The 15,835-nt window shown below is 43.4% G+C and overlaps 1 protein-coding gene across 1 annotated transcript; it reads right to left on the bottom strand.

Moving 5' to 3' along the window:
• Positions 1-1,113: 1,113 nt before the first annotated feature.
• On the bottom strand, positions 1,114-15,806 carry RNF114 (ring finger protein 114). Its single transcript, XM_036902002.2, has 6 exons — positions 15,611-15,806; positions 11,568-11,718; positions 9,545-9,651; positions 9,071-9,185; positions 4,144-4,251; positions 1,114-2,943 (listed from the first exon to the last, which is right to left on the bottom strand). Exons 1-6 carry the CDS (start codon positions 15,751-15,753, stop codon positions 2,878-2,880), a joined length of 690 nt encoding a protein of 229 aa, XP_036757897.1. The 5' UTR covers positions 15,754-15,806; the 3' UTR covers positions 1,114-2,877.
• Positions 15,807-15,835: the final 29 nt, after the last annotated feature.

Raw genomic sequence — 15,835 nt, 5'->3', positions numbered from 1 at the left:
ATACAATTTTTGACTGAAATTCACATGTAATTGAGAATACTGTATTTTATCTGGCAACCCAAGTATCAAGCAATGGGGTTACCGAAGCAAACAATAATCCTGGCCTTGGGTAACTTAGTTTATTAGTGGTATTTATACATGAGATTAATAAATGCTGTGATTAGTACTGGAAGGTTCTACAGGAATTTTACATGTAATTCTGATGCAGACATCCAAACCACAATTAAGAGTAAATACAGGGGTGGAAGGGGCACCAAATATGCCAGAGGGAAGGTGAGGATGTGACTTTAACTGGAGGTGCAGAAAAGACCAGAATGGTTGGAACACAGCACGGAAGCCAGTGGCAGGAGTTGCGACTGGAGTTAGGCAGTGGGCAGGGCACACTGGAGGGCCACAGGGGGCTGTGGGGGCTTCACCTGAGGGTAACTGCAGCGATTAAGGACTTTAAAGTATATGATTCTTCTGGCTGCTTGGTGGAGGATGGACTGAATGTTGGCTAGAAAGCACTGGAGAGGCCAGAAGGAAAGCTGTGGCAATAATTCAGAGATCATGGTGGGTATTGAGGTGCTGGTAGCACTGGAATGATGAGAAAACACCAATGTTACACACAGGAGCTAACATCAATGCAGTCTGGTGATGTGGGGTGTTGAGGTAGACAAAGACGTTTATGATTCTCAAGGTAATTCGTGGGCAACTAGAAGGACGGTGGTACCTCCTGTGGGTAAAAAGAACCTAGCATGAGGTGTGCATAGTAAAAGGATAGAGGGTGAATTCAGTTTGAGCCATGCAGAACTTAAGATGCCTTTAAGTCATGAAGGAGAGACCCTTTACTACAAGGTCTTAGGCTGCTGCTAAGTCACTTGTATAAAGCCTTGCTTTGTGAAGCTGTCAATTCTTGCCTCACCGGAGCTCCCAACTGTTTGAAAGTTTTACTCATTTTCCAAAGAACACAGGCCTGGTAAGGCCCAGGCAGTGAAGCATCAGAGCCGGATAGGACTCACTTGTGACAGACAAGAACTTCTCCTGAGAAAGAGCAACAATCGCCTGCAGGCTCCCCAGGCCCACACTTCAGCAAACAGGGGTTAATGAAAAACAGGCATTACAGCTTAGAAGTTGGATAAATTATGAAATTTATTAATATTTCACCTTTTAAAAGCCAGAACATAACAAATTTCACTTTCTGGAAAGTCATCTTATTAGAAATACATGAAGTGCACTTAATACAAAGAAATCAGTTTCTTGGTACCACCAATGAGATGGACTTGCTCTCATTAGTTCCCTCAAATGAAGGTTTTGTTAAATTTCCCTCCCAACTTACACCAAGATGACCTCAACTTCGGGAGGTCTGAGTGAACTTTTCCCAGAATTTACAGTGAAGCAGCAGACCTTAATATTTGGGCTCTCCCAAGCAGCAGCACACCAGAAAAAATTATTTTGTCCCAAAAGGTCCCCACCTTTGTTGGTTACCAGTGTCTGCAGCTCTTACCGGAAGGTAGGAAGAGACCCACAGCCCTGTTACTTGCAACCTCAGCCACCGGCCGGAAGAAATTCCCGTATTCAGACCAGATGTCTGACATGAAAAAATGAACCTAAAGCCAGATGTCTTTTGGTCAATCAGAAGTTCTGTTCCTACAGATTAGACTGATGGCTCTTAGCCTTGAAATTTACTAATATTCATGAAACATGCTGCACTTCAACCTTCTTGAGCTACTACCAAAGCAAGTTTCCAGCAGTTTCTATTAATGACTGCTCAGAGGATGTGTGGTAACCTTCTGAATTGCACGTTGTCAGGAGACAGGAAGCTGTGATACTAGATTTCCTATAAACTCTGCTTTAGAAGGCAGGTTTTCACACCCTGATGTACTTGTTGAAACCAGTTTCATAAGAAATCATCTGTGATAACAAAGCAATGCTCAGTTTAAGTTACCAAATAAAAGATGAAAGAATTAGTATCTACTGGGACCCCAAATCTCTTCCCTCTCATTCATTTGAGTATTCCTTTTCATGCTTCAAAGACAAGAGTAAAGCAAGCTCCTAGAGAGAAACATGACCCAGTCATTTGAAAATACCTCATTAGTTTGAAAATCTAACCAAAAGCTATGGCCCTCCCACCTCTCTTAGCTGACCCTCCTGCCCTCTTACGGATAAATGGGGTTTAACTTTCCTAACCTAGAAACACTTATTTTCACTAAAAATATATGGTTACACCTTATCCTAAAAGGCACCATGCAGGCATTTAAGACTGAACCAGTTAATTCTAAGGGTGTGCAGGAGTGTAGGAAAGTATCACTAATCAAAACTTCCCGCATCAGACCATGCTAAACCCAGAACACTCACCCACCCCAACAGGACTTGAAATGTTCCCAGGAGGTCACTCCAGCTCCTGGCAGCTGCTGCCAGGGCCTGACTAACGTAACTCCCAAGCACAGGAGCAGCTCCGTCACTGATCAGATGCACTGCCACCAGAGCTCACACCCTCAGGGCCCAGGAGAGGAGACACTTGTCTCAGTTGTGCTATTCATGACCCAGAAAGGGTCCTGGCTGGCTCAGAGGACCTGAGAGATGAACACTGGAGGAACAAGTGTGAAACAAGGACAGGTGGAGAGGCTGCGTTCTCTCCAGAAGTGGAAGCAGAAGCTCCAGGAAGTAACTGAGGAGCAGGAGAAGAGCAGACATGTAACAAACAGGTAACAGTAGGGGAAGAGCCCAAAGGAAAGGGGGGCTCTGACCTGGGGCCTGGCTTCCCTGTCAGAAGGGACCCTGTCCTAATACCACAGCTCACTTCCAGGTCTGCTGTACATTAAAGGTATGTGAGTCTCATGTTTCACGGTTAACATGTAATGGAAGCTCTGGAACGTGAGACAGCAGAGACTCTGCTCACTGATCGATGATGGAGCGCTGCAACACCTGATTCATCACGTCCTCTTCATCAACATCGTAATCCTACGGGCAAAACACAGACACACAGGCTCAGCAACTGTGTGCAGCTGCCAAGATGCCCTTTCAGTAGAGGCAGGACAGTTGAGCAATGGGCTCTGGAGAGGGCTGCAGGAGGCCAGCTCCAGCTCCACAGTCTGCACTGCCAGCCAGGTAACTCATCTCTCTGGGGGTCTGCTGCCTCATCCCGATGACAAAAATAATGATGGCTCCCTTGGCTGGGGACTATAAGGAACAGAGAGCACCTGTGTGGAGCCTGACACAGACCAAGCCCTCAAGCTTGGGCTGCACTGTGGTAAAGCTTCTTTTGATTCAGTGAGTCAAAGCTATCTACTTGGGCAGTACTTGGGAATTATATTCATCTTTACAGCATTAAGACAAAGGAAAGTTATTGTGAAGTCTGAGTTTCAGACACTCTATTAAATCAAGAATAAATACTCTTTAGGACAACTTAAGAAACAGTCATGCTTTCCTTCACAGGTCCTGAAATACAGCCATTTAAGACTGAATACTACTCTAAGATCCTAACAACATCTATACATGTAAATAAGAGGTTTACTTCAAGCAGTTGGCCAAATTCATCTATCATTATAATACCAAGAAAACAGTATGCCCCTTCAAAACCGCTCAGCTCTAAGGAAAGGACACAAATCTGATGACTGCATTTAGCCAGGGAATGAATTTTGCTTGATCTGAAGTACTTTAAAAAATAAATACACAACACTTTATATGAAAGCCTGCATTTCCAGCTTTCTGGGGCTGGGGCAAGTGGAGGGCACTGGCAATACTGTGCCTGTGTTTCTACAGAACAACCATGAGCTGGAGTTGCTGGCAGCATGACACGTCATACACCATCCTGACCATTTCTATTACCTGCCTGGTCCCCATGGGCATGTGAGCTTAGGGATCCCAAATGAGGCTCTAGAACAGGTAGAAACTACACATACCAAAAGGAAGTTCCAAAAAATTTTGGAACAAAAAAAATGGGAGCAAGTTTTCACTATGTGTCAAAGATGACTAGCCAGTTCATCTTCTTAAATACTACACAACAAAGTCTCTGGCTACTTCCCGGCTCACAAGCATAGGGGAGCCCATCACATCAGTGACAAAACTCAACAATGGGGCCCACAGTTCTCCAGGTAAAAGAAAGGAGGTAGTTGTGCTGTTCCCCCAGGGGAGGGATCAGAGCCGAGGCTCCAGGCTCACCACAAAAGTGTCGTAAGAGAACTGGTGCCGGCGCTGGATATGCTCTATGAAGTTGGCGCTGCGGTAGTTGGGGTCTCCCCACGGCATCGAGGCACATATCGGACAAACCTTTCAACAAAGAAGCATGGTCTTAGGCACCTGATGTGTGAGCTGACGCTGGCACTCTGTGGACTGCGTCTGGCCTTCTTTCTTCTAGGACAGCTTTCCTGACACACCAGGAAGGGCCTGATCACTCCTTCATGTGCACATTCACATCCCAAAAACACCGTCAGTCTCCTACTTGAGTCAAATGACACTCAGGTAGGCAAAGGCTTAACCCACCTTTTCCTGATCCCCTGTGGTCAGAACAACACGTCAGCCCCATGGAGGCCTAGACTATGACCTCCTGACCTAGCAGCACACAAATGATCCAAAGTGCTAGGAAAACCAAGAAAATGACAGATGAGCAATGTCGCAAGTAAGTAGAACACAGCTATATACGCTATTTTAACAAAGCAAAAGCTCAGACGAGGGAGCTCAGATTGAAAAGCCCTCATACAGGAGGCTGATTTGGACTATGAAGATGGATAGGTATTTAAAAAGAAGAAGAGAACATGAAAGGAAGCTCAAGAAAAGAGGCAGTACAATGGAGAAAGAACCAGGAGCCAGCATTATAGGCAAACGGCCAGACCAGTCTGGCCAGAAAGAAAAATTCATGTTAGTGGCAGAGAGGAGCTGGGCGCAGGGCAGAAGCAGGGGTAGGCGGTCTGGCTTGGAGATGGAACCCCACCACCTACAAGGAAGATACAGTGACAGAGGGGTTTGGTGAGACAGGAACCTGAAATGGTGGAAGATTCCCTGAGTGGAAGAACTAGGCAGGCAAAGAAGCAGCTAGTGCAGCTGGAACATGGCTCAGAAGGCTGAGAAGGAGGGAGTTTTCAAAGGGAAAAACTGAAATATTGACAGTTATAGAGTTCTGCAGTTCCGTAGAGGGAGATGAGACAGAACATAGGCCAAGAGCTGAAGGAACAGAGGCTTCAGCAGAGACAAAATAGAAGGATTTCAGGAAGCCAAAGGACAAGAAATAAGAAACAATTAGGCTGCAGTACCAGAAACCACAGAGTAGTTCAGCAATATCTATCAAACATGTGAGTGCACTTAACCTTTAGCCAAATTAATCCACATTGAAGATTTTATTTTGTAGGTACACATAAACATAGGCAAAGATGTTAACATTTTTTAAATTTTTACTTCAAACCTACAGGAAAGTAGATAATAATTTGATAAACCATCCCTTACCTCTAACACCTAGATTTAAGTTTGGCATATTTATTTCAGCAAAGAAAGATGCATTTTAAAATAAGATACATTTCATCCTTGACTATTTCAGTATAGTCCTAAAAATAGGTATTTTCCTTTACAAACACAATAATTATCCCACCTATAATTCTTTAGTAGCTTTTAATATCCAGTCCTTAATCAGATTTTTGATATTGTCTGGGACTAACCTTGACACTCATCAATAAGGGACCAGTTAAATCATGGTACAGACAAGTAACAGAAGACTATGGAGCTCATTAAAAAGGCAGATCTACATGTACTGCTGTGGAACACATGCCAAGAACCTTGGTTATGGTGTATAGAATATGCTGCCATTTGCATAAAAGGGAGGACATACACGAATCTCCTAAGGATGTTCAAAAGCTAGAATTGTCTTCAGATCACATGATTTTGTATTTTTCCACAAACACAACTGATCACTATTGCCAACGAGCACTCAACAGAGGCCATTTCTGATGCTGTGAAGAGAGAACTAGTCCAGAAGCCAGGACACTGGGTTCCAGTACCTGTTCTGCCACCAACTAGCTCTATCAACATGGACAAGCCACTTAACTTGGGTGGCACAATGGTCTCTTCATTTATTTGCTTCTAAATTGAGTGTGGGGGAGACGGTAGTAGGAAGTGAATTAGATTGTCTCTATCATTTAACTTAAAATCTGTTTTAGTTTTCATAATTACTGAAACAGTTGAGCTTATCTAACTTTAAAATGGAAAATGGGTAGTGGGGGCAGGTGAGTGGTATTTGTGTGACTGTGTCTATACACACTTGTTCTTTTAACTAGTAATTAGTCATGAAGAACTGTAACTAAATGGACTGAAGGAGGAGCTGAGAACTTGGCATTGGGGTGTTTTTCGCAGAACGTCTCTTACCTTGCCTAGTGCAACCAAAGAGTATGTCCTGTGTAGCTATTTTGGAATCAGAGGAAAAGAAAAACAGCAGGTACAATAATAACCATGCCAGGCTAGCATCTACCCACAGAACTTTCAATAGTCATCTCTGTAATAAAGCTGTCAACATTAGAAAGAAGAATAATATCATCAAATCATGAGTCTGGTTTTGAGTGAGAATAATTCTTTGTAATGGATCTCATGGAAGACTGGCAGGCCACGACGGTATGGTGTTTTACTTCTATACTGGGTTTATTTCTATTATACGAAAATGCCAAGTAGTACTGCAATGCATATATCATATCCAAACATAGAATGAATTATAAGACTTTATAAGAAATACTGTTAACATTTGATGGTGTAGAAGGGAAACCATGGGACTTGGGAACGAGGCTAGAGAAACATTTTTTACAATCCACTTTTTATAAAATGAACTGACTACATACAAAGAAGTATCTTAAATTGCAAAGAGATGACAGAAAACGAGGACTCAAGACTAGCTGGGACCACACAGAATGTGACATCAGCAGAGGTGCAAACCAGACTCTAGAGGGGATAAAGAAGAGGGTACAGAAGGGACAGCAGCAGCTGAAAAACCACATACTTGAGAGGAAAGAGCAACTGAATGCTATCCAGAGAAAGCACTGGACCAAATATTCCTTCCACCAATTAGACAGGGAAGCCTTGGACATGTTTGCAGGAAAACAAGTTTAAGGAGCAGGTGGAGTGGAAAGCTGAAGGTGAGAGACCAAACATGGTGGGGGAAGCCTCTGCAGCAGGGACTAAGTCTTACTCTGTGCTGAGCCCTAGTCTTGGTCCTTTGCCTAGATCTGAGGATGCAGGAGTCAAGACTTGGAAAGGAGTCCTGTCCTCAACACAAAAGGAAATGATCAGGACAAAGGAGAAGGGTTGCAAACTCAAACGCTCACAGGAACGTGCCTAATAAGGCAAATGAGCAAAACACGATGGGTATAAACTCACCCCATCTGGGGCGGAGGTGCACAGGAGGGACAAGCAACTACTCAAAGCCAGCCAGCTCTTGCCAGAACTTCTAATTTCTCAAATGTAGTACCAATATAGAGAAATCTTCTGAATTTTAAAGATTGGGGAAATTAAAATGTGTATGGGCCAGACAGATCCTATAGGCTGCCAGTCTGTGAGCTCAGTAGATCAGAGAGCTCCGGAGACAGAAGGAAGAGAGAAGGAACACAAAAACTGTTAGTCTGAACTTAGTTAAAAGCAGGATTTAGCATTACCTGTGGAAAGGATGGGATCAGTTCATGCCAGAAACTTAATGCAAACAGAGTGCCCAGAACAGCCACTGGGGTGTATGTTTGCCCAGCAGAAACAGGGTCTGGCTGAAATGGGCCAAGGCAGCGCAGTTCCCTAGTTTGGAAAGTTGGGGAAAGCAGACAGAGAGGGGACCCGTCTGTGGAATCTGTCATAGCACAGTGTAAAAAGTGCCAGTACTGACCAGAATTAGGACTTGGTAGAGATTTCAATAAAGTCAAGAGAAGATTTAAGGTATTCTCTAATAGGTCAGCTGTACCTTAAGATTTAAAATAGAAAAATAAAGAATGCCACTAGGCTTAATCCTATTAGCAAAAGCTCATGCAAATTCAAAAGTCTGCACATCACCTTTTATATCAATGGAGCTAAGAATGCCTATAAAAGTAGGCATATAGTTCAAGAGAAGCAATCTGAGATAAACAGGAAAACTGAAACAAAACTACAGAGGAAGCTGTATTAGGACCTACACTCTGTCAATCACATTCAGAGGGAGGGGCAACATTGCTGAGATGGACCAAATTCAAACATCTTAAAAAACAAAAAAGAAACTATGTATCAGTCTGTTTAAATTAAATGTCAAAGCACTTTCCCAATAATTTCATCTAAATTCTCTTTCCCACAACTATAAAGAAGCTAATCTCAAAAGGAAAACAGCAGCTATAGAGAAGAGAAACTTGGGGGACATCATGGGATCCAAGTTAATGTAACCAACAACGGGGCCAACTGGCCTCAAACCACTCCAAGTGGCATCTGAAGGGCAGACACACTGCGTATAGGGCATCCCTGCATCTAATTACAGAGGAAATAGACCCAAATTGGAGGACATTCTACAAAACTCCCATCCTCTTTAAAAATGTCAAGGTCATGAAAGGCAAACACACGCTGAAAACTGCAAAGGCATGGCAATTAAAGTTAACACAAAGACCCAGAACTGGGGCAGGAGGGGGAGGTTGCTATGAAGGACATTAGAACTGTTTAAATTTAAACATGAATTCCTCATTAGGTATTAGATTGTATCAAAATTACATTTCCATCTCACTACGCTGATGGACAGTGACTAATGGGGTATGTGGGGGGATTTGGTGAAGGGGGGTGTCTAGTAAACATAATGTTCCTCATGTAATTATAGATTAATGATACCAAAAAAAAATTACATTTCCTAACTATGACAATAGAACAAAAAAAACATGTCTTTTTAAGAAATTTTAAGAAAATAAGGGATATATGCTGAAGTATTTAGGAGCAAAGGGTCATGACATCTGTAACAATCTCAGCAAAAAATATGTATATATGGAGTATGGTCAAGCAAATATGGTTAATCTAGGTGAAGGGTACACAGGAATTCACTGTATTAATCTTGTAATTTTTGTTTGACTCTTATCCATAAACAGTAAAACAAACAAAGAAAACACCACAGAAGTTACTTTACCACAGATTTGGTATCCGTGCTATGAGTTAACTTGCAGTGTTCCACAAGTCCTTCTTGATCGAAGTTCTTCTCAGGACAGTAAGGGCAAGGGAAGGTGTAACGGTTTGGAACACTCCTGGAAGATGAAAGGTAGAAAAAAAGAGGCCTGTCTGTGAGTACACTTCCACACAACTTCAACCAACCACTGTACCCACCAAAGAGGAGCAAAGCTCACTGAATATGTTATGAGAGGGATTCTGATGACCACTTCAAAGTCAGGTCAGGTATCTTGGAAATAATAGAACAGCTAATGTTTGAAATGAACATTAGAGAGTCCTTCTCCATACCCTCCCTAAACACTTACATCAGTTTTAGCCAGCAGAGCGAATTTATCTCCATTTTCTAAAACTCATACAATGAAACCCTTGAACATGCAAAGGGCCCAGTGTCTTTAGAGCAGAAGATGACCTCCACCTCGGGGAGTGAGTCATTTACCTTGGTTGAAGGGATGCATCCTTGGTGGTGGCCTTCACACCCTCCATGATGTAATTCTGGTATTTGGAACAGGTAGCCACATGGGCTCGGATCTTGGATAGGAAGAACTGAGAAGAATCAGAGCCCACAAGTTAGTCAGGATCTTGTACCAGGTCTAACATAGTTCCAAAGCAAGGGCAAGATGAAAAACTAGACCTATACCACCCTGGCAAAAAACTCACTAGGCTCCTGGCTATGGTGATGGGCTGAAACCCTTACTGTTCGTTGCAGGGTTTTTGTTAAAACCAAGCTGATGTTTTACTTGACCAAATGAGGGCATCTGTTTTCACTCTAAGATGACCCTCCTGGAGGTTCGCTTTATTCACATAAGCTCTCTGCTCAAAAACACACTCCAAACTCAGTGAAGTTTTAAAAGTTTTCCAAACTAGCATTTAAGCTAGTCTCCTTACAGCAAGCCAAGAACCATATTCCATCATGTGCAGCAGACAAAAGTGGTCATTTAAGTAAAAGGGATGTAGGAAAAGGCCAATAATCATAAAGTATGAACTAACTATGATAAATGATCTAAAAAATCCAAACTATTTATTCTATTTTTCCTACGAAATCTAGTCTTTGCAAGAATGGAAAGAGAAAAGAAAACCCAGATAAAAGGGCTTCATCACACAAGTGTTCAAAAAAGAAAAAAAGTGTAAGGAATAAAGAAAGAGGGGAGGTAAAGGGCAGATAGAATTTTTGGAGGTATGATATAATCACTAATCTTTAAAATGGAAAAACTCTAAAAAAAACTTACAGAAAAAAGAAAAAAACAAAATCCCCATCACGCACGCATAAAGAAAGATGAAGGCAATAGGACACTTTATTTCATTATCTTGAGTTTCTAAATTAAAAGAAACTGCAAGGAAAAAACAAAAGCTTTAATATTTGAACTCCAGCTTACGATGAGACCTCTGTCTTACCTCCAGCTAAGGAACTTGACTTCAAGCTACCAACCAAAGAGCTCCCAGTGAAAAGGGCTGGGAAATATCCCTATTCACAACTGTGCCCACTGTGTACCCTAGGGGTAATCACTCTGAAAGGAAGGAGATGGTAATGTATATACACCCGCTCTACGGCTATCTGTACTAAGGTGTTAACATAATGACACTGACACGAAAGGCTCTCCAAAAGTCATTACAATTTTTTTCAAAAGTGAGAAAGTGTTGTAGAAATTTATTTTCTAGTACGATGCTATTTTGTAAAAATCCTACATCTGTGTTTGTCAAAGGGCATAAAAGTTTTGCAGCCTTCTAAATTGAACCACTTTTAAGGAGGTAATCTCTGGAATGCAGAGCAAGTCTACATTATTTTATAATTTTGTACTGTCTGGAATTAAGAAAACCACATGATTTTAGAATCAATAAGGCTGTATACACCTCTTGGAAAATAATAGTATTTCTCTTTTGCAGTTATAGTAGATATTAAACAGACTTGACTCTAATATGATTATACAAAAGAACATGGATACATTTCAAATGTTAGATATTGTTATTATAATAATCAAATGATCTTACTGGCTTTATATGATTCCTCCTTGTAGAGTGCTAAGTTGAACAATTTTATCTATAACAACAGATTTATCATGAAATTTCCCCAAACTCACTGAAGCAGGTAACTTTGAGTCACTCATCTTATTCTGTATTTCGAAAAGGTAAGAAATGTCATTCTATCATGCTAATTTAAATTGTTCAAAATGCTTTGAAAAATGTTTTTTTATAGGAAAAAACTGGGATAACTGTTTTCTATGGCTTTCAAAGATAAAAATATGTAACACACTAAACTAAATCTTAAAAAAAACAAACAAAAAGAACCCACAAGGTTACCAAAATGAAACAGCACAGCCATTGCCACAGGTCACTAGCATGCACACATGCTGTTAAGGTCACCTACTCATGCTCTAACTTCAGAAACAGCGTGGCAACAGCTCTCCGTTTTACCCCATCTCATCACAGAAAGATACCGACTCCTCCATTTTACTTCCACATACATTTTTACGGCAGCCATGGCAAGAGGTCTCTGTGCTCTCAATCTGCCGCTCGAGCTCCGCGGCTCGGACGCCAGGGGCCAGAGTGCTGCGACACACCCCACAGACAGGCTTCTTCGGCTTCAGACATTCCTGCAGGCATGCAGAGCAAAAGCTAGAACAAGACACACAGAGAACCTGCGTCATGCATTGTGGAGACAGACGACAAAAATGGATAAACTTTTAAACAGACATCAATGAACAATGGATTAACAACTTGCTCCCTACTCCTGATTCAAATACTGAATCCTCCTTGACCAAAAAAAAGGGTTGGAGGAAAGGGCCCTGCAAAGAACACACAGGTCCAAAAACAGAAACAAAGGCAAACCACTGTGATATCAGCACAGCCAGAGGTGTTGTTCAAACCTTTGCTCTGTCTACTGGGGGATCCTGGTGGGGGTCTCCTGTACCTCAGTTTCTCCTCTGTGAAATAGAGGTCGTAGTACCTACCTCTAGGATTGTTGGAAGGATGGAATATGTATAGCAGACTCTTAGTACAGAGTCTAGCACATATGAAATGCACCACAAGCAGGAGCTATCATTAGAGGTGAATGCAAAGCACTATGGGAACACAAAGACAAGAGCAAAGTTGTGACCCAAGAAGGGCAAGGCTGGGAAGACTTCAGAGGCAGCATCCACAAAAAGGCCTTAAAAGAGAGCTCAGCTGGCAGAAAAAAGGAAGAATATTCCTGGTCCAATCGAGTTAAAAACTCATAATGTAGCTGAAGAAATAAAAGTCTTACACTGTTCCTCATAAGCAGTCGGGACCCAGATGTTTAAATCAACGTACCAACAAGACCAATTCCAAGTTGTAGAAAAATAACTCTGGAGGTATCATGGACAAGAGTCATTGGTCTTTAAAATATTTTTTAGGTGAGAAAAGACAAAGAGAGACTTGAAGATCAAGTTTTTATCCTGTAACCTATGCTGGTGGTGATGCTGAGGTAATGTATACAGAAGGAATGGATAATAGGCATGAAAATGCCCTGACTACATACCCAACCTTTTACGATGTAAGGCACAATATAACAAAATCTGCCAAGAAACATTCAACGTATATAATCAAAAGTAACCTATATTTGACAATTTGTATTTGACAATTTTCTACTGTGCTTAAGAATTTTCTTCCTTTGTTATTACGCTAGATGGTAATGCTGCCAGGCAAAATTCTGGACCAGGCTGGGAGGTGGGAGGGTCTACTGACTCACCACTGAAGACAGTGGTAAATTAAACAAAGTCCCTGTCTTCATGATGCTTATATTCCAGAGTAGAGAAAAATGTAAATGTTAATTTCAGATGATTAAGTATATGAAGGAAATAAAACAAGGGACGAGATCAGCTGGGGTGGATCATAGAAAGCTTCTTTAAGAAGGTAACACTTGAGCTGAGACCTAAAATTATGAGAAGCCAAGTCACACAGACCTAGACACAAAAAGTTCCACAAAGAGATGATACCAAGTGCGAAGTGGGGTCCCAAAGGCAGTTTTACCTTAAGGTGGTAACACAAGGAGAGGGTAAGCAATGAGGTTGGAGAGGTTGACAAAGCCTTGTGGCCATCATTTCTACCTCTTCTCAAAGGCAGATCGTATGAGTAACCCAAGAGAGCACAGAGGGTCCCAGAGAGCATAATGAAACCAAACCCAGCTTGTAGATACAAGCAGCTCAAAGCCTCCCTTCAAGCACACACTGAAATATACAGCTGTCTGACCAAATGTTCACAAGCCATTCTGTGTCTGGGTCATGCCCAACTAATGAGCCTGCTTTTAAACGGTCCCATTATCTTGAGCTGGCTTTCAGTTTCCATTTCCTATTTATGGGCCCTTCTCTCTAGTTCAGACCTCTAGATGCTCGACCCTTTCTGGTACAATGCTATTTAGGAAGTCCTTTCTCTTTGGCACTCAGCTACCCGCCCATCTCCAGTTATAATGCACTAGATTGGAGAGGGATGCAGGCATTCATGGCTTGAAACAAAGTTTTCTAAAAATCCAGTGCCCCACCCAGCCACAGCTGCAGTGATGCTCAAGTTTCCAAGCACAAAAGTTAACAAAAATCAACTAGGCAGCTCAACAAGCATTTGGCTGGAGCTAAAGAAGACTTGCACTGCCCTCACAGAGGTGCATCCATGGAACTAGCATGGTGAATGCACAAGAGACTTGAATCCCTTTGGATTCAAGCTTTGAATTCTAGTACTGCTCTCTGACTTACGAAAGGTTCATCTGGCTCAAAGAAACCTCAAATTCTGCTCTCTCTTCAGTTGTAAATTGTGTTGGGTCAAGCCTCTTTATAAATGTTAATTGTTAAATGAAATCCACTGAATTAATCCAAAATTAGGTAAACATAAGGAGGGCTGATCCAAGGAAAAGAGGACTCAGTGAGAAAGCTATCTTAGAAGTTTGCTCCCACTCATTTTAGTTCATTCACCCATTACCTGATCACTCCCCCACCCACTGACCCAGGTTTGATCCTTGTAATATCCTCCCACTACACAACGAATTTTCACAATAATTCGAACACTTACTAGTACTTACTTATCAATTCACTGGACTGTGCACTTTGAGGGCAGAATTCCCTTGAATCTTAGTATACCCCAAGAATTTGGCACATAATGGGCATACAAATATTTAATTTGGTTGAAGTAAGACTGGAAGACAAATGTTTAGACACTGTGCTGGTCACTGAGCATACAGAGTGGGGCAAACAGATATGGTTAACTGCCCTTATGATCCCTGACTTTTGCTCTGTGCAAGAAAGGAGAAGGAAGCCACAGGAGTGAAATGGGGAAGTAATATAAATGGGGATGGTGATAAGGTAGGTAACTTAAACCAGGACTTGAAGTGTGAAAAGAATTTGGGATAGGGGCAGGGAGGCGCAGATGCAGAAGAGTTCAGGCTAACTGAATTGCAAGCATAACAGCCCGAAGCTAGGCAGAGCTTAGCGTTCTTGAAGCAAAAGGCAGTCGGTGTGGCTGGGAAGCCCTTGCCAGGTGCCAACAGTTCTCTAGGCTGGCAAACAGATGCCTGCAACCCCTCTGGGAAGAGTTACGACAATGGTGAGCCTGTCCTAAATGATCCTCACTCCCCTCACCTGCAAAATGGCTGCCAACCCGCTCCCTGCTTCAGGACTGCTGTAGAAATAAGGGGAACTATGAGGTCCAGCAGGTGCGTGCTGTGCCTACTGACCGGTAAAGGTGCCTTAAGACCAATACCAAGGTGATGCCCAAGATGTGAGGGAGATCACAGAGGAAATAGCAACTCCGGCAGCAAGAAGCAGGTGACCATGTTTTTCCGCAGTTCTTTGAACCTAGGTGTTTGTATGTCTGATGGAGCAAGACTCAAATTCCACCAACGTCTAGGCGCCTACCCCAGTCCAGAACCCGTACTGGACATTTTCACACACATCTCCTTTCGGTGTCATAACCAGTCTATTAGCAATATGCAGGCCATAAAGGCTTACTTTCAAATAGAATGAAACAAACCTCCTACACAATAGGAATGCTAACAATCCCTAGGTGCCAAATCCCAACCCCTCTCTCAGTTAAGGGCAGACTGGTCAGATCCATATCGACTTTCCTTTTGTTCTTTTAGTCTAGTTCGGCGTTTCCCCAACTTTGGGCACTTCAGAATTACTTGGCAGAGCTGGATGCCCGACGCCACAGGTACTAGACTTCAGGGGCGACGTACAGACGACTCAGGGGGAACTGCGGCTCTCCACGGCCACTTCAGACCCTGCCTCACCCCCAGCAGGGCGCGACTCGTCTGGCCCACAGGGAGAAACGCCTGACAGGCCGCCGGGAACGCAGCGAGGCGCTCAAGAGAGGGGAGGAGTACTTGGGAATTTGAGGGGCGGGGGGGCAGAGCGCCCCGACAACGTCCACCGGCCTTCGGGAGCCCCGGAGGGCCCCGCAGAGCGGCCCCCCGGGCCGGTCCCCCCGCCCCCGCCCGGGCCTAGCTCCGCGGCTGTTCCCCTCAGTCTCGGGCCTCCCGACCAGGCCCCGGCTCGCCACTCACACGTGTCCGCAGGGCACCTGCACCGGCTTCTCGTACACCTCTAGGCACACAGGACACGTGAAGCGGCCCAGGGGGTCGGCCTCTGCAGCCGCTGGCCCTGGCAGCTGCGCACCACCCTCACGGACCGGCTGCTGCGCCGCCATCTTGCTGCCGTTGAGCGCAGCGCAAAGGCGGCCAAGGAGGAGGGGCGAGCAGCCCGAGGGGACGAAGCCGAGGGGCGGGCGA

Source organism: Manis pentadactyla, chromosome 5 (assembly GCF_030020395.1).
Source record: "Manis pentadactyla isolate mManPen7 chromosome 5, mManPen7.hap1, whole genome shotgun sequence".
Lineage (NCBI taxonomy): Eukaryota > Metazoa > Chordata > Mammalia > Pholidota > Manidae > Manis > Manis pentadactyla.
The sequence above is the reverse complement of the archived record's forward strand: the minus strand, read 5'-3'. Positions and strand labels throughout refer to the sequence as shown.